This window comes from Urocitellus parryii, chromosome 14 (genome assembly GCF_045843805.1).
Source record: "Urocitellus parryii isolate mUroPar1 chromosome 14, mUroPar1.hap1, whole genome shotgun sequence".
Taxonomy (NCBI): Eukaryota; Metazoa; Chordata; class Mammalia; order Rodentia; family Sciuridae; genus Urocitellus; species Urocitellus parryii.
The window spans coordinates 18,002,093-18,021,807 of NC_135544.1; the positions used below are offsets into that span (position 1 = coordinate 18,002,093).

Consider the following 19,715-nt stretch of genomic DNA (forward strand, 5'->3'; position numbering starts at 1 on the left):
AACTTGTTCTTGTCAGGTGTTTTGAACACATCAACACAAACTGAGTGATACACAATTATTCTCTGTAAAATGAAGCACATACTGGTGCTTTATAAAGTTTTATACAACTCTATGCATTTTTTATTTTATAAGACAGCATTAATTAATCATGTATTTTTAAATGTTTTATAAGGAGATTTTCACCTTGCTAATTTCCTTTAAGAAAAATATATATATCCTTGTACACAGTTTTGGCTAATGTACCCAAGTAGTAAATGATAGGATGTTGGAAAGAAATTTTCAATAAGTAAATTCCCAATGAGAAAAACACTTTAAAACTTCCCTCTCAAAAGTTCAGCAATAAACCACAATTGCAACTGGAATAAAAAATTACTTCGAATAATATCTAATAACTCAAAGACATTACTTTGAAAAGAAAGTTCTTTCATACTTTCTTTTTGTGTGCAGTACTGGGGATGGGACCCAGCATCTTGCTGCACATGTCAGGCAAGTACTCTACCACTGAGCTGCATCCTCAGCCCACCCTTCTTTTTAAAACTTATGCTTAATCTTTTAAATTCAGTTTGAAAATAGTACCTCCACCATAATGCCCCTGGAAAGAATTGTTTAGTACAGAATCTGTGTGGACAGAAAACATTTTAGAATATGGTTCACCTAACTATTACTTCACTGAATTATATAACATGAACATATAAGTAGAACTAGGTAACAATTTCCAACAATACTCTTATTAGACTTTGTTTCTATTAAATCATATCTGAAAAGCTGTATATCTTTTTTTAAAAAAAAGTAGCAATTCTTGAAAATAATTCATAAAATCATATGATCAAGAATTTAATATCTTCCTATTTAAGAAAAGATGGCTTTCAAATCAATTTTAATAAACATGGTATCTGTCCTCCAGAAACACTCAGTTTCCATGAATGATTATGTCAGAGCTCTTTCCCGATATAATCTTAAAATCCATTACAAATCAGTAGTTAGCTTCTTATTATTACTAACATATTTAAACTTTGTCTTTAAAAAAAGTACAAATGGATCTACAAACAATGATGTATTATCTGAATCTAACAAATGGACAGGCAGGCCTTGAGAGCTGGAGAGGAGGAAAAGGTCAGAAAGAGGACACTGAGATATAGAGACAGTTTTGCTCGGCATTTATAATATACTGTATCTGTGTTTCTATGAACTGTATTTCTGCTTTGGTTGGAGACCACTCTACAGCTACTATAGTTGCTCATGGCTTTGTTAGAAGAAAATGAAAGGCTACAGAGATAATCTATGTAGGCCTCAGATTATATATTTTAATTTCATTATTTAAGACTATATATTTAATTATTTTTCTTACCTACACTGACTTAAACAGTTTTATTCCTCTAGAATGAGTTATCTTGATTTGGCAACCAAGGCATATAACCTTTTACTGAGAAAAATCATATTATTATTATTTAGCAGTGAGTGTATTAATTTTGGTATAGTGGGAAGTTATCCTTCTGTGCACAGTAATTAAGCAAAACTCAATATATTTTCATAGCTTACTCAATATAATGTTTTCATTTACCTCAGAATCTTGTTTAAAATGCACAGCATGTACTCTAAAACTTAAACGAAAACAAAAGATTTATTTTCTTCAAACAGGGCAAATTTAAAGGGTAGTTAAAAGTCATTTACTTTCACTCAACCTAAAACAATAACATTGGCACTGCAGTGACAAAGAGGCTCCAAATTACAAAGGTCAGTTAAGTAAAAGAGGGCAAAGGCAGCAGGACTCAGATACTAAAAATAAAAACAAAAATAGATTCAATGCAGCATTTTGAGAATGAAGATCAATGAAACAATAGTTGCTCAAAATTATATCAGTTATAATGTTATTTCCTACGTTGATATCAAAGATCCTTTCTATTTTAACATTCCTCTTTGCTGGTTCTTGGCATTTGTTTTAATAAATTTCTATATTTTACTTACATTATCCAAAGTAAAATATATTGCCCCAGTTAAAAAATAACTTGGCTATCATGGTAAAAGTGAAAATATATGATAAAAATATAAAGGGATGGCAAGCGAGAAGCAGCAGCATATTTTATTTACTATTGATCCAAGTAATAAGGCAGCAGGTTGTCTTTCCAATCAAAACTACTTTTATAGTTATACAAATGTCCTTGCCTGCTCAATAGCAAAGGTCTTAAAAAGAAATAACTGAGAAGAAGAGGTATAGGAAAATTATGATATAAACCATGAATGACTAAAATACAAGTGAATAATATTGTGATTTAATGCTATGATTCTAAGTAGAACAAGTTTATTGCTTATATGCATGACAACACAATTATTAACAAGACAGATATCTAATCAATAATAAAGTAATGGATAATGATGTAAATATTTGTTTAGCTTCATCAATAAAAAAATTCAATGCATGAAGATTTTATGAAATCAAGCTAGTAGTAGTTCTACAGATAAAATAACCTGGTAGGTGTTTTCTTACCTGTAAGGACAGCTTTTGCTGAAGGATCTGCCAGGTCCAGAGCTGATTTCCCATCAGTGTTCCGAATGTTTGGATCAGCTCCGTGCTGCAGCAGCACTGTGCAGGGAAAGCAGAAACAATATCTTACCTCAGGGATACAGAGATTATTTACTGGTAAGTGTCGCCTCGGCATGGTGTAGGCATAAACATACATTGCACAAATTTTTTTCTTTTGAGGAAAAAGAAAAGAAAGAAAAAGAGAAAAAAAGCACTGCAGCAAAAGAGCTTCTCTAGAGTAAAGGAAGTTGGCAACTTATGATACAGTATTATCACATGACTTGACATCATAAACATGAAACTAGAAAAATCTTGCAATATACAGTTTTAGTTTGCTTCCTTCGGGCAGCAGTAAGGGAAGCTGTGTGCTCACTGACTCACACTATGAAATATGCTAACTGTGAACCTGCCCTATCTTTACTACCACTGTGGCTGCTTGTTGCTGCTGCTGCTTTACTGCTGGATTTCCAAATGCTTTCTCTTCTCAGAATAGTTATAATACTGTGCAAGGCTTTTAGTGGCTCACCGCTTACATATGAAACTCACCATAACATACTGGCTTGCTTCCAAGAAGTTTAACAGACACAGTAATGCATGCAACTCAGGTACTCTGCAGTCAAGCTACACAAAGAATGGTCTTTTAAAATAATCTTTCCATCAAAAAAAATTTAAAAAAAACTTAATCTCTATAATAAAACATATACTAAGAAATGTATGTAACACATGCTATACTGGGTTAAAATAAGAGAGAATAACTGTAAAATCAACATGTAAATCTGTTAATCCAATATTTCTAAGCCCCATCTAGTATATGAGTATGTATATGGCAGTAGGGATTACTGCTATTAATACCACTCAAGCAATGATTAAACTAATAAATAGGCTCAGCATCCCTAGTCTAAAATCCAAAATCAAAAATGGTCTAAAATACAAAAAAAAAAAAAAAAAAAAAAAGAAAGAAAAAAGAAAAAGTGAGCATCTCTATGATGTTCCAAGTGGAAAATTCCACATCCGACTTTATGTGACAGGTCACAGTCAAAACACAAGTGTACTAAAAATGTTATATAAAATCACTTTCATGTCTAGACCTGGATCCCAACCCTAAGATATTTGTGTGTGTGTGCGTGCGCAATACAAACACACACACACAAATACTGCATATATATACAAATCTTCTAAATTCAAAAAAATCTGAAATCTGAAACATTTCTGATCCCCAGGATAAGTGCAATTCAAGTACAGCTTTTGGGTCACCTCCATTGACAAGACCTGAATTTTCATCTAGATCTTGGGTTGTTTTAGATATTAAAATTAGCCATGGCTTGAGAAGATACAGAGAAATCTTATGAAGATATTCTACAGTAGTCCCAACTTATCTGCAGCTTTGATTTCTGTGGTTTGAGTTACTGGCAGTCAACTACAGTCAGAAATATTAAATAGACAATTTCAAAAATAAACAATTCACGGGTGTTAAACTGTGTGCCAGGAATAGTATGATAAAATTTTACACTGTCCTTTTTCATCTATGTGGGATGAATCATGCCTCTGTCCTGCATATCCATGCTGTATACACTACTTACTCATTAGTCACTTGGCAGTCATCTTGATTATCAGATCAATTTTCATGGTATTACAAATGCTTACGTTCAAATAACCCTCATTTTACTTAATAATGGTCCCAAGAGTAGAGATGCTGGTAAGTGGGACATGCTAAAGAGAAGCTACAAAATGCTTCAAGTAAAAAGGGGGAAATTTTCAATATAGAGAAAATTTGAATGCTGGGGCTACTAAAATCTGTAAGAACAAATCTTTTAAACTGTGAAAATGAAAAAAGAAGTTAGTCTGTCCCATCACTAAACACAAGTTAGAAAACCACATTCATGATAATTTTTGTTACAATATATTATAATAACTGTTCTATTTCTATTATTAGTTATTACTGTTTATCACTTACTGTGGCTAGTTTATAAAGTAAACACTGCATGTATAGGAAAGACCACAGTATATATATGATCCAGCACTATCTGTGGTTTCAAGCATCTACTATGGGTCTTGGAATGTATTCCCCACAGATAAGGGGGATTCCTGTATATTATCCGCTTTTTCGGGGGGGGGGGCGTGCTGAGGATTGAACCCAGAGCTTCACTAAACACAATTCTACCACTGAGCTACAACCCCAGCTCCTATTATTTCACTCTTGAACATAAGCAATAAACATTATTAGTTTACAGATGTTTAATGTTAAGTATTTTCTAGAGATAAGACTTAAGTGGAATAAAATAGCAAGTACCAAAATATCAAACTGTAGTTACTTTTTCAACATAATGATAATGATTAGAACTTTTGCAGGAATAATACTTCTTTTATTCTAGGAAGAAACTAATGTGAAGATTTGGTTTGTAACAGGTTTTATCATGAAGAATCAAAAGGGAGCTGATATCAACTTGATAACCTTACATAGCTACTGAGTGAGCAAATGTAATAGAAAATAAAAGAATGATAGCTATCATGAAAAGTAGAGTTTTTTGTTGCATCTTCAGAAACTTTCAAACCCTGCTTTTAAACAAACAACATAAGAACATTTTTATTTAAGTGTTTAACAATTATAAGATGGGAACTTTCATAATGCAGCTTTTAATGGGTAGAGAAGCAAAATATTGAAAGCCTAAAAGACTACTCCTCCAAAAGTCAACTAAAACTCAATTCTTCCAGCTATAATCAGTATTTTACCTATCCCTATTTTGCAAGAGATATGCCATTACAATTTAATTGCAGTTTTATTTTATGTGACTTTAAAAGGAGTAATCTTTTTGAAATAATGTGTTTTCTGAACATTTTGAGGTCACATCTCCATCACTGAACCTGAACACATAGCTACATCTACTGCAGAATAATGTAGACACAGTAAAGCAGCAGCTGAAATTTCTGAACCACATGCTAATAAAAAAATCCATGTTAAAAATATTTACCCTTCTCTAGGCATAATCTCCCACCACAAAGGAGAGACAACAGAGATATACAAAGCCAAAACAAATGTATAGGAGAAAGCAGTTACAAAGCAGTCAAACAGAGCTGGAAAGTAACGTGAACAACATGAAAAAACAAGGGAAAAAAGGATTACAGATAATGCAGGACAACTTAAATCTACAGGAGGACCTAGAAGCATCAGAAACATGGACAGGGAAAGAAATCAAGGCATACCTAACTCAGATGGAACAGAATATTAGAGAAGACATGAGACAGCAAGTCCAAGCATTGAAAGTATATTTTGAAAACGAACTAAACAAACAAATTCAAACTGCGAAGAACGAGCTTTACCAGGAGATAGAGATCTTAAAAAAAAACAAACAGTAATCCTAGAAATGCAAGAAACCATAAACCAGATTAAAAACTCTAACGAGAATATTACAAATAGACTAGATCAAGTAGAAGTCAGAACATCAGATAATGAAGACAAAGTTTATCAACGTGAAAAGAATATAGTCAACACAGAAAAGATGCTTAAATCTCACGAGCAATCTATCCAAGAGATATGGGATCTCATCAAAAAACCAAATTTGAGAGTCATTGGGATAGAGAAGGCACAGAGGTTCAAACCAAAGGAATGGACAACTTATTAAATGAAATAATCTTAGAAAACTTCCCAGAAATGAAAGATGGAATGGATTGCCAAATCCTGGAAGCCTACAGGACCCCAAACATCCCAAACCGTAATAGACCAACTCCAAGACACATAATTATGAAGACAGCCAACATAAAGAACAAGGAGAGAATTTTAAAAGCTACGAGAGAAAGGAGGCAGATTACATTCAGGGGTAAACCAATGAGGTTAACGACTGATTTTTCATCACAGACTTTGAAAGTGAGAAGATCCTGGAACAACGTATTTCAAACACTGAAAAATAATGGATTCCAACCAAGAATACTGTATCCAGCAAAATTAAGCTTCAGATTTGACAATGAAATTAAAATCTTTCATGATAAACAAAAGCTAAAAGAATTCGCACCCAGAAAACCAGCACTGCAAAGCATTTTGGGCAAAATTCTACAGGAAGAGGAATGGAAACATAGTGTCCAAAACTAACAGCGGGAGGTATCTCAGTAACGGGGGAGGAAAATAATCAAAAAGTAAAAACTAGCCAAACTAAAATAAGTAAATAAATAAACATGACTGGAAGTACAAATCATATTTCAATTGTAACCTTAAATGTTAATGGACTAAACTCACCAATCAAGAGACACAACCTGGATCAAAAAAACAAATCCAACAATATGCTGCCTTCAGGAGACTCATATGATAGGAAAAGACATACACAGGCTGAAGTCGAAAGGTTGGGAAAAATCCTACCACTCACATGGCCCTCGGAAGCAAGCAGGAGTGACCATACTCATATCGAATAAAATCAACTTCAAACCTAAGTTAATCAAAAGGGATAAAGAAGGACACTATATCCTGTTAAAAGGAACCATCCACCAACAAGACATAACAAATATCAATTTGTATGTACCAAACAATGGTGCGGAAATGTTCATAAAACAAACTCTCCTCAAGTTCAAGAGTCAAATAGACCACAACACAATAATTATGGGTGACTTCAACACACCGCTCTTGCCATTAGACAGATTCTCCAGACATAAGCTGAATAAAGAAACTATAGAACTCAATAATACAATCAATAACCTAGACTTAACCAACATATATAGAATATATCACCATCATCAAGTGGATACACGTTCCTCTCAGCAGTACATGGATCTTACTCAAAGATAGATCATATATTATGCCATAGGGCAACTCTTAGTAAATATAAAGGTGTGGAGATAATACCATGCACCATATCTGATCATAATGGAATGAAACTGAAAATCAATGATAAAAGAAGGAAGGAAAAATCCTGCATCACACAGAAAATAAACAATATGTTACTGAATGATCAGTGGGTTACAGAAGACATAAAGGAGGAAATCAAAAAATTCTTAGAGATAAACGACAATTCAGACACAACATACCGGAATCTATGGGACACAATGAAAGCAGTTTTAAGAGGGAAATTCATTTCCTGGAGTTCATTCCTCAAAAAAAGAAAAAAACAACAAATAAATGAACTCACACTATATCTCAAAACCCTAGAAAAGGAAGAGCAAAACAACAGCAAATACAGCAGAAGACAAGAAATAATTAAAATCAGAGCAGAAATCAACGAAATTGAAACAAAAAAAACATTGAAAAAATTGATAAAACTAAAAGTTGGTTCTTTGGAAAAATAAATAAGATCGACAGACCCTTAGCCATGCTAACAAAGAGAAGAAGAGAGAAAACTCAAATTACTAACATACGGGATGAAAAAGGCAATATCACAACAGACACTACAGGAATACAAAAGATAATTAGAAAGTATTTTGAAACCCTATATTCTAATAAAATAGAAGACAGTGAGGATATCGATAAATTTCTTAAGTCATATGATTTGCCCAGATTGAGTCAGGAAGACACACACAATTTAAACAGACCAATACAAAGGAAGAAATAGAAGAAGCCATCAAAAGACTACCAACCAAGAAAAGCCCTGGACCAGATGGGTATACAGTGGAGTTTTACAAAACCTTCAAAGAAGAATTAATACCAATACTTTTCAAGATATTTCAAGAAACAGAAAAAGAAGGAGCTCTTCCAAATTCATTCTATGAGGCCAACATCACCCTGATCCCGAAACCAGACAAAGACACTTCAAAGAAAGAAAACTACAGACCAATATCTCTAATGAACATAGATGCAAAAATTCTCAATAAAATCCTGGTGAACGAATACAAAAGCATATCAAAAAAATTGTGTACCATGATCAAGTAGGATTCATCCCTGGGATGCAAGGTTGGTTCAATATACGGAAATCAATAAATGTTATTCACCACATCAATAGACTTAAAGATAAGAACCATATGATCATCTCGATAGATGCAGAAAAAGCATTCGACAAAGTACAGCATCCCTTTATGTTCAAAACACTAGAAAAACTAGGGATAACAGGAACTTACCTCAACATTGTAAAAGCTATATATGCTAAGCCTCAGGCTAGCATCATTCTAAAGGGAGAAAAATTGAAGGCATTCCCTCTAAAATCTGGAACAAGACAGGGATGCCCTCTATCACCACTTCTATTTAATTTAGTCCTTGAAATACTAGCCAGAGCAATTAGACAGACAAAAGAAATTAAAGGCATAAAAATAGGAACAGAAGAACTTAAAATATCACTATTTGCGGACGACATGATCCTATACCTAGAAGACCCAAAAGGGTCTACAAAGAAACTACTAGAACTAATAAATGAATTCAGCAAAGTGGCAGGATATAAAATCAACACGCATAAATCAAAGGCATTCCTGTATATCAGCAACAAAACTTCTGAAATGGAAATGAGGAAAACCACCCCATTCACAATATCCTCAAAAAAAATAAAATACTTGGGAATCAACCTAACAAAAGAGGTGAAAGATTTATATAATGAAAACTATAGAACCCTAAAGAGAGAGATAGAAGAAGATCTTAGAAGATGGAAAAATGTACCCTGTTCATGGATAGGCAGAACCAACATCATCAAAATGGCGATATTACCCAAAGTTCTCTACAAGTTCAGTGCAATGCCAATCAAAATCCCAACGGCATTTCTTGTAGAAATAGATAAGGCTATCATGAAATTCATATGGAAAAACAAAAGACCCAGAATAGCAAAAGCAATTCTAAGCAGGAAGTGTGAATCTGGAGGTATAGCGATTCCAGATTTCAAACTGTACTACAGAGCAATAGTAACAAAAACAGCATGGTACTGGTACCAAAACAGGCAGGTGGACCAATGGTACAGAATAGAGGACACAGAGACCAATCCACAAAATTACAACTTTCTTATATTTGATAAAGGGGCTAAAAGCATGCAATGGAGAAAGGATAGCATCTTCAACAAATGGTGCTGGGAAAACTGGAAATCCATATGCAACAAAATGAAGTTGAACCCCTTTCTCTCACCATGCACAAAATTTAATTCAAAATGGATCAAAGAGCTTGATATCAAATTAGAGACTCTGCGCCTGATAGAAGAAAAATTTGGCTCCGATCTACATATTGTGGGGTCGGGCTCCAAATTCCTTAATAGGACAACCATAGCCCAAGAGTTAAATACAAGAATAAACAAATGGGACTTACTTAAACTAAAAAGTTTTTTCTCAGCAAGAGAGACAATAAGAGAGGTAAATAGGGAACCTACATCCTGGGAACAAATCTTTACTCCTCACACTTCAGATAGAACCCTAATATCCAGAATATACAAAGAACTCAAAAAATTAAACAATAAGATAACAAATAACCCCTATCAACAAATGGGCCAAGGACCTGAACAGACACTTCTCAGAGGAGGACATACAATCAATCAACAAGTACATGAAAAAATGCTCACCATCTCTAGCAGTCAGAGAAATGCAAATCAAAACCACCCTAAGATACCATCTCACTCCAGTAAGATTGGCAGCCATTGTGAAGTCAAACAACAATAAGTGCTGGCGAAGATGTGGGGAAAGGGGTACACTTGTACATTGCTGGTGGGACTGCCAATTGGTGCGGCCAATATAGAAAGCAGTATGGAGATTCCTGGGAAAGCTGGGAATGGAACCACCATTTGACCCAGCTATTGCCCTTCTCGGTCTATTCCCTGAGGACCTCAAAAGAGCATACTATAGGGCTGGGGATGTGGCTCAAGCGGTAGCGAGCTCGCCTGGCATGCGTGCGGCCCGGGTTCGATCCTCAGCACCACATACCAACAAAGATGTTGTGTCCGTCCAGAACTAAAAAATAAATATTAAAAATTCTCTCTCTCTCTCCTCTCTCACTCTCTCTTAAAAAAAAAAAAAAGAGCATACTATAGGGATACTGCCACATCAATGATCATAGCAGCACAATTCACAATAGCTAGACTCTGGAATCAACCTACATGCCCTTCAATAGATGAATGGATTTAAAAATGTGGCATTTATACACAATGGAGTATTATGCAGCACTAAAAAACGAGAAAATCATGGAATTTGCAGGGAAATGGATGGCATTAGAGCAGATTATGCTAAGTGAAGCTAGCCAATCCTTAAAAAACAAATGCCAAATGTCTTCTTTGATATAAAGAGAGCAACTAAGAACAGAACAGGGAGGAAGAGCATGAGGAAAAGATTAACATTAAACAGAGACGAGTGCGGGGAGAAAAAGGGAAAGAGAAGAGAAACTGTATGGAAATGGAATCCATAAGACTTTGCTTCCAGTTGTTTTACTAATATATATCAACTTTTTATTTCTTGTGAAATAAGAGGAATAGAAAAAAGATAGCAACAGAAATCACAGATATATACATAAATATGTGTGTGTATATATATATATATATATATATATATATATATATATAAAACTTAATAAAAAAACAAAACTTAAAAAAGAGTTTTAAGAGAAATACAGGTATCTGCAATTACACCAGCAGGGATCTAAACTTATCTTAAACTTTCATAAAAGCCACAAGATAGCTGGGAAGGTTAAATCAGAACCATAAAGTGGTATGCAAAGAGTTTGAGCTTAAAGTCTAGCAATACCTATTAGCTACTAATATTTTACATTTGAAGCACATTTAAAAATGCAGACACTATTTGTACTCTCAACTCTAGAAATATCTACTAATTACATGCTTTGTTCTAAAGGTAGCAGTCAGCAAATTTTTCTGTTACAGAGACAGACAGTAAATATTTTAGGCTTTGTAGACTATATAGTTTATCACAACTACTTATCCTTACTTCAACTCTACTTACCATTATAGTGCAAAAGCAGCCACAGATAATACTTAGAATTAGCTGTACAATCTTACTTAATGATAATGAAATTTAAATTTTATATAATTTTCATGTGTCCCCAAATATTATTTTTTATTTAAAAAAACATTTACAAATATAAAAACAATTCTTAGCCATAGTAAAGCACAGGGTAGGATGGGTCTGGCCTATGAGCCAGAATGTATTGACCCCTGACCTTGGGCAGTGCTACATGGTGTGGTCTATGGACTGTGTGTATTCCCAGAACTCTTTGTAACCCATCTACATCAACATAATAAGCACAGAATTTGAGGGTCATCATTTAGAAATTTAGAATAAGCATTTTTAAACTAGTTTTTACATTTTTACCTGTATCATATTTACATTTTACAAAATCGGTCTATCATGCATTGGGGGGAAAAAACCCTCGTCTTCTATCACAAACGATTTGAGAACTGAGTCAGGGGACACATAAAATTCTCTGGAACTTTACTTCCCAGACCTCTCAAGTAAAGGAGTCAGACTAGATAGGTGAATTCTAGATGTCTAAGGTGAGGCCTGATAATGTTTTTTAGAATTACAGCCAAAGACCTGAAAAAAATCAAGATCTAAAATCTTTAAAAAACAAAAAATTTTTTTTTTCCTTTTTCCTAACACTTTTACCAAAAGACAACAAAACTAAAGTTGAGTTTATAACCACTGAAAATTGTCAGGTACTGACCAATGTGTCCCAAACTACTCCCTAAGCAAGTCTTCCAATCAAAAATCATTCTAAAGTACCTATAAATCACTGGTGTTTCACACTGTTCTGGGGATTTCTGGGGGGCTATTTTCTAATACCAAAAGAATGCCATGTACACAGGTAAAGGTAACAATGACAGCTTTCAAGAATGCCAGACTATACTTGAAATGATGTCATCTAAGACTCTGTTCTGAGGCTTCAAAATTTGCTTGCAAAGTTCTGAACAATGAAATGTGACTATTAATACATTACAAGAAACTCATCTTCTATAATCAATATGCATTGACAACATACATAAAACAGATTATGCTTAAATAGCACAATGTCACAAGCAAAGTTTCCAAAATATACAAAGTAAAGTTTGATGGAAAAACAAAAAAACTAAAATCTGAATAACATCCAATCCATAAATTTAAAGATACAATGGCCAATAAAAATTCTCTTATGTTATTTTTAACCAACTGGTACATTACCAAACTTCAAATCCATAAGACTTTGCTTCCAGTTGTTTTACTAATATATATCAACTTTTATTTTCTTGTGAAATAAGAGGAATAGAAAAAAGATAGCAACAGAAATCACAGATATTTAAAACTAAGGTAGGACCATAATATTATTTTTAAAGGTCATTTTCAAATAAGCTACAAACGTGATTTTTTTCCCATTTATGGTATAGGTGTTCTATTTACAGTGAGCCAGATTCAGAAAAAAGGACTTCAGTCACAATGTTCTATATACTTCCTCAAAACTTAAATTTAGGCATGTGCATCACTTCAATTCTTACAAAGAGAAACATTTCTGCATTTATACAAAGCCTCAATCTGTCAAACTGCTACTATGATAAACTGCATTTAACTATAGGCATTATTAACTCAATTAAGAAGACAGAATAGGAGAAACAAATGTGAATTTTCCAGGCTAAAAATGTAGAAAGGCTTTTAGAGTACACATCAAAAACTACTTTAGTAAGATTTTACTTTAAATGGCAAAAATTACACTGTTAAAAAATATTAAAGTTTCTATTTATGTGAACTTAGAGCTATGTTAAGAGTTTAAAGTTGTTCATGATGACACTCAAATATTAAAAAGCTTTTCAAGTATTTATAAGTATCTTACTCTTTAAGAATAAACAGATATTCACTTATTAGACTGAATGTAGAAAACTGAATCTCACAAAGGACAAAATTCCTTAGATTTTTTTTTTTTTAGAGTGGAAAGTATAAGCTTTATTAAAGGAGAGTAGAAAAGACTTCTCCCTGGAGGAAGAAGGGGACCCCAGAGGTGGAATCCCCTTAGATTTTTTTAAGCAAATAAAATTTTTAATTTTTTAGCAAAACATCAAAGGACCAATTTTAACTAACAACCCTCAGTGTATAGGATTCTCACCAATAAACATGGACTGTAAAAGACAAACTAATTTTTAACTAAAATCTATGCTATATCCTTGAGTTAATACATATTCAGACATCTCTTCTATAAAAACATGTACAATATTATAATGGTATAATACTATTACCATATATTTTTACACATATAGTGCTGAACATATTTGCATATTGTACATACTTTTAAAAATTCACTTATCTTTTCATTCGATATGTATTTATTATGGCATGAAAATAGTCCAGTTAGTATATATTTCTTTAAATCATCAAGAATTGATTTATTGCCAGGTGTGGTGGCACATGCCTGTAATCCCAGCAGCTTGGGAAGCTGAGGATGGAGGATGCCAAGTTCAAAAGCCAGCCTCAACAACTTAGCAAGACCCTGTCTCAAAATAGAAAAACAAAATGGGATAAGGATGTGACTCAGTGGTTAAATGCTCCTGGGTTCAATCCCTGGTACACCCCTCCCCCCAAAAAAAGAGTTGATTTATCACTAATAGTAAACATGAAAATTCAAAAGCAATCTCTGCTATCTTAACAGTAGTACAGCTAATGAAACTTTAGAATTTGTATGACTCTAATTTTCTATTTTCAATAATGACAGGCTAGATTATTTGGACCTCCCTTAGGCTGTAAACAATAAGCAGAACAAGATTTAAAACAAAAACAAATATACAACTTCCTAAAATCATTTATGAGCTAATGAAACAGTTAAAGTTTTACTAGCAGAAAAACTAAAGATCAAAATGAATCCAGCTGGGTACAGTGACACATGCCTCTAATCCCAGCAACTCATGAGGCTGAGGCAGGAGGATCACAAGGTCCAGGCCAGCCTCAGCAACTTAGCAAGACCCTCTCTCAAAATGAAAAATAGAAAGGACTGGGAATGTAACTCAGTAGTAAAGCACCCCTAGGTTCAATCCCCAGTACCAAAAAAAACAAAAAACAAAACAAAGAAGAAAAAATGTGGAAGCTGTAACTGTTCCGAAGTCAATTATTGATTTAGAATAATACAAACTGTCTTTCCAATGTCTCATGGGGCAAGATAACAGCAAAAAAATCCAGGGCCCTAAAAGAGCAGAGACTAACAAAGACTCCCCGCATAATAAGGTCTGTTCCTCAGGACAAAGATGATGTAGATGTGAGCTGGCCCTAGTCCAGCCCACCTAAGGCTTACTATTGAGTAGGTGCTATGGGTTGAGAACATAATATAGTAGAAGGTGCTGAGGAAGAGTAGTGTAGACAGAATCAGAAATTCTGGTTTTGAGAAAGTAAACAGAATCTACAGAACTCATTAACACACCTGGTACAATTAGAAAAACAAAGGCCACCTTAGTTATGAATGTGTGTCATGCCCTAATGAAGAGGTGCAGGTCTACAATGTCAAATATATTTTCACAGTAACATTAAAATAGTCTGCTGTTTTACAGAATTAACATTTGCACTGATGATGCAAAAGTAACAGAGGATAGAAATACTGCTAACTTGGCATGTATCAAGGTAAGTACCAACAGAATTTACTAGTGATCACTTTATTCGTTACCTTACGTTTGCAGTAAAAAGGGAGGACAGGAGTTTCACATTGGAATGTTCCTAGTGAAGTAGGAAAAATTATTAATTTTGTTAAATCTGAACCCTTAGAAACATGGGTTTTTTAAATATTCTTTGTGAAGAATTGGAAAGTACCCATAGGAACTTCGGTTGCGTATCAAAGTACAATGGTGGTTCCGAAGAAAAAGTACTTAAAGGATTATGAGTTGCAAGCTGAACAAGCCACTTTTTGTCATGAAGCATTATTTTTAATTAAAAAGACAACTGACATGAAAACTGTTATTCAGACTTGGCTACTTGGCAGACATATGTTCAAATGCCTATTATAAAATGTGAGTCTTCAAACAAAAATTAGAATTTTATTAATATTTTCACTTGTCTACCTGTGTGAATTTTCAAATTTATGTTCATTCAGCTGACACTGGTTATAAAAATAACAAATGTAGGTTTTTTGATATAGTAAAATAAAAACTAAGTAAACCAGTGTTTTTGGATCGATGAATAGGGGCAGAGTGCTTGCCTGCTATGCCTGAGGTCCTCAATTTGATCCCCATCCACACACACACACAAACACACAGTTAAAATGGAATGAATAGAAAATTACAAAATAATACAGAGGTACAAAATCCTTTCAAAGTACAAGATAACCAATGAATTATAATGTTACAGTGCAATAAGGTTTTCAGATATGGTTTCAAATTCCATGTAGCAATTAACCACTAAGAAATTATCAGTGTTGGGCTGGGGATATAGCTCAGTTGGTAGAGTGCTTGCCTCGCATGCATAAGGCACTAAGTTCGATCCCCAGTACCACCAAAAAAAAGAAAACAAAGAAATTATCACTGTTCAGGGCTGGGTTTGTAGCTCAGTGGTAGAACGTTTGCCTTCACATGTGAGTCACTGGGTTTGGTATTCAGAACCACATAAAAATAAATAAATAAAATAAAGGCATTGTATTCACCTACAATTAAAAATATTTTTTAAAAAGATTTCATCTCTTTAATTATCACTGTTATGTTTAAGTAAAGTATCAAAGAATATTCAATTATTTCAAAAAGTCCATTAATATATTCCTGGCTTTTCTAACTATAAATTGGCATGTTCTTCATATATGTATTTCAATCCAAAAACTATATCACCACAGACTGTACACAGAAGCAGATGAGAAAATCCAGCTATCTTTTGATTAAAGAGATTTGCATGAATGTAAAACAATTGTACTCTTGTCATTTTTCATTTTGGAAAATACAGTATTTTTCATAAAATACTAACAGGTAATGAGTTTATTTGCTAATTATATTAATAATATCTTAAAGTTCTTAGTTTTGATTTCTAATGTGGTATGTAAGACCCGCATAAACAAAATTTCTTTCGCATGCTCAATGATTTTTAGAATGTGAAGACTAAACATTTGAGAAATTCTGCTTAAGTCTAGACATGTACTAATAAAGTCTATAACCCCAAACAAACATATCCGTGGAACAGACAGGAGACTGAGCCTTACTATACTATAAAAAGCATGGGAAACACCTTAGGCTTTCCACAGATCTGTATTAACAAAACTTAAAAATCAAACCTTCACAAGTTCAGGGTAATTTTGAATCTGCAACTGAACTATATGCTAAAACAAGAATAAAAATTCTTCAGAACACCAAAAATGAAAATAAGTACTGCAGAATTATAACAATCTCAACTACTGAATTAAACTTTTAGACATATAAAGAAAAAGAACAATGTGATTTAGTAAGGAAAAAGTCACTAGAAACCATACCCAAAGCGGATTAAAGACTGACCCTTTGGTTAACAAAGATTTTGAAGCAGTAATTACATGAGTAAAACCAAAGAATTAAAGGAAATATACTTTAAAAATAAAATTTTTTTTAAAAAAGGCCTTAAGAAGTAAACTGACATACTCTGGCAAGCAAGTGGAGAAACTATAGAACTTCAGTTCAACACAACCTAATTTCAAGATTTATTGAAAGCTACAGTAGTCAACATGCTATGTAGTACTAGAATCAAAACAAAACGCAAATCTGTGAAATAGAAGATAGCTCTGAAATATAACATATCTAAAGTCAACTGATTTTTTAGCAAAAGAGTCATAGTAATTTAATGGTGGGAAAATGGTCTATTCAATAAATCATATTGGCATTGCTATCTAGAAAACAATGAAAAAAAAGTAAAAAACTTTTACATCATATAAACAAATTAACTCTGAAGAGACCAAGGTCTTAAATGTAGCTAAAAATTGAAAATAAAACCTGTAGAAGAAAATATGAAAAAAAAACTTTGGGATTTTTGAGAAATGCAAAGATTTTTTTAGACAGGAGAAAAAGAGCCTACGCCTTAAAATCAACTACTGGTAATTTGAACATTATCAGAATTAAGAACTGCTCTTTGAAAGTCATCATCAAGAACATGAAAAGGGAAGAAAAACTAGAAGAAAACATCTACAACATACAAATATGGTAAATAACTACCAGATTATATAAAGAATTCCCTACAAGTCAATCATGAAAAAACAATACAGTTTGAAAAAAACTAGAGTACTCACAAAAGAAGATATATTAGTAATGAGCATAAGAAAAGAAGTTCAACATTATGAGTCAACAGAGAAATACAAACTAAAGACAGTGTTACCAATTGTTAATTGAGGAGGTACTAAACTGGAACTCTCATACATTGCTGAAGAGTATAAGAAATGTTTGACTACTTTGGAGCTCAATTTGACATTTCGTTATAAATTTAAATATACTATACTATATGTCCCAGCATACATACCCAGCCTTAGGCATTCAACCAAAAGGAAACTTAAAAACCAAAAAACAAACAAACTAAAAAAAAAACCCTCATATGTCCATACAAAAAATTTACACATTCATGTTTATTTGTATTAGTCGAAATTAGAAACACTCTTAATTTCTATCAAGAGATTAAAAGACAAACAAATTGTAGCATATTCATACAATACAATACTACTCATAAATAAAAAAACCAAACTACTGAGGCATACAACAGAGGTAAAACCTCCAGAACATGCTGAGCAAAATAAGTCAGACTCCAAAGAACAAATTTCTATAATATAAAATTGACCTTATGTTTTCAAAAAGCTCAATATTGACTAGAGATGGCAGAAAGGAAGTAAATGAACCAAATGAGCACCAGAAAAATTTTTAGAGTGATAAAAATATTATATTATCTTGATTTGGGTAGTGGTTACATGGGTGTACATATTCGTCAAAATTCATTAAGCTATATATTTAGAATGGATCCATTTATTTCATTACCTCAAACTCAGTAAAGTTGTTTATATGATAAAGCTCAATCAAATTATTATCTTTCAGAAATCAAGAGGGTTTCACTGCAGATTAGACATAGCTAATGGGACAATTGCTGAACTGAAAAATACATATTGATATAGGTATTTCCAAGAATGCAGCATAAAAAAGAAACGTAGCAGATGGAATTTGAAGATCTAACATGCTCAACACTCTAAAAATTTTTTTTAAAAAATTAAAGAGATAATGCCTGATATTTTCCTAGAACTACCTGATATTTTCCTAGAACTAAAGGAAGACATCAATCTATACATTCAAGAAGTCCAGGGGCTAGGGTTGTGGCTCAGTGGTAGGGCGCTCGCCTAGCATGTCCGAGGCCCTGGGTTCGATCCTCAGCACCACATAAAAATAAATAAAGGTACTGTGTTCATCTACAACCAAAAAAATAAATATTTGAAAAAAAAATTTTTTTAAAAGAAGCCTAAGCAGAAAAAAAAAATGTTCACACAGATATCAGCAACAATAACCATAATACAACTCAATATACAGCACGAAGTTAAAAAGTGGTATATGAACTACATGGAAAATAATTTTTGTAAGCCTGTTTTAATATATATATTATGTTATATATAGTGATATGCTAAGCAGAGATTTAATTACAATTGCTATCATGTCCACTTACAAAATAATCCAATATATTTTATAACTACAAAGTCACCATATTTCTATTTTTCAGGACAGGTTTAATTTAGGTGATTATCAATTATGTAATACTTTTTAAAGTATTTTATATTACTGCTAGTAATAAAGGAGATATATTCAAAACTTTTCTATAATACTATGCTGCAACCAAGACATACAAAGTCTAGGTCTGATTAGCCAAATCAAAACAAAACAACTACTGAATATAAGTTTAATATTTTCCCCTTGTAAAATTTTACATTTAAAAAATAGTTTACTTTCTCTTTGTCTTTTTTTTAAGAATCCTTTACAATTACTGATTTTCTTTACAGCACTATTTCAACACCTGAATAAACTATTCATTTAAATTCTTTGAATTCTATCATTCATAGGAAATAAACACTGACTGTATACACCAGATTAAATGTAAGACACAAAAAAGAGTGATCAGTTCTGTTTTCTCTCAAGATACTCATGATAATAAGCAAATTTCTCTTGAGAATATGAGATAAACATTTCTTTGATGTTCAATGGTGTCTTTTGCAGTGAATGATTAGTGACATTCACTGAGTGAAGTAAGCTTCTTTCATCTTAATTAATATTCTTGGGAGGAACCTGAGAACCTCATTACATAATGCATAGACTAATGCGACCCATTTATAAAGCTCTTCTAAAATGGAGATTAAAGAACAAAATTTCCACAGAGCTGGGGTTGTGGCTCAGAGGTA

General features: G+C 33.0%; 1 protein-coding gene across 3 annotated transcripts in view; it reads right to left on the reverse strand.

The window, feature by feature from the left end:
- The window catches only part of Tnks (tankyrase), a 202,420-nt gene that overhangs the window by 134,739 nt on the left and 47,966 nt on the right, over window positions 1-19,715 (reverse strand). For all 3 annotated transcript variants that reach the window (XM_026402901.2, XM_026402900.2, XM_026402898.2), the window contains exon 3: window positions 2,486-2,581. In XM_026402901.2, the coding sequence (XP_026258686.2) occupies window positions 2,486-2,581 (96 nt within the window). The remainder of the gene's footprint in view (window positions 1-2,485; window positions 2,582-19,715) is intronic.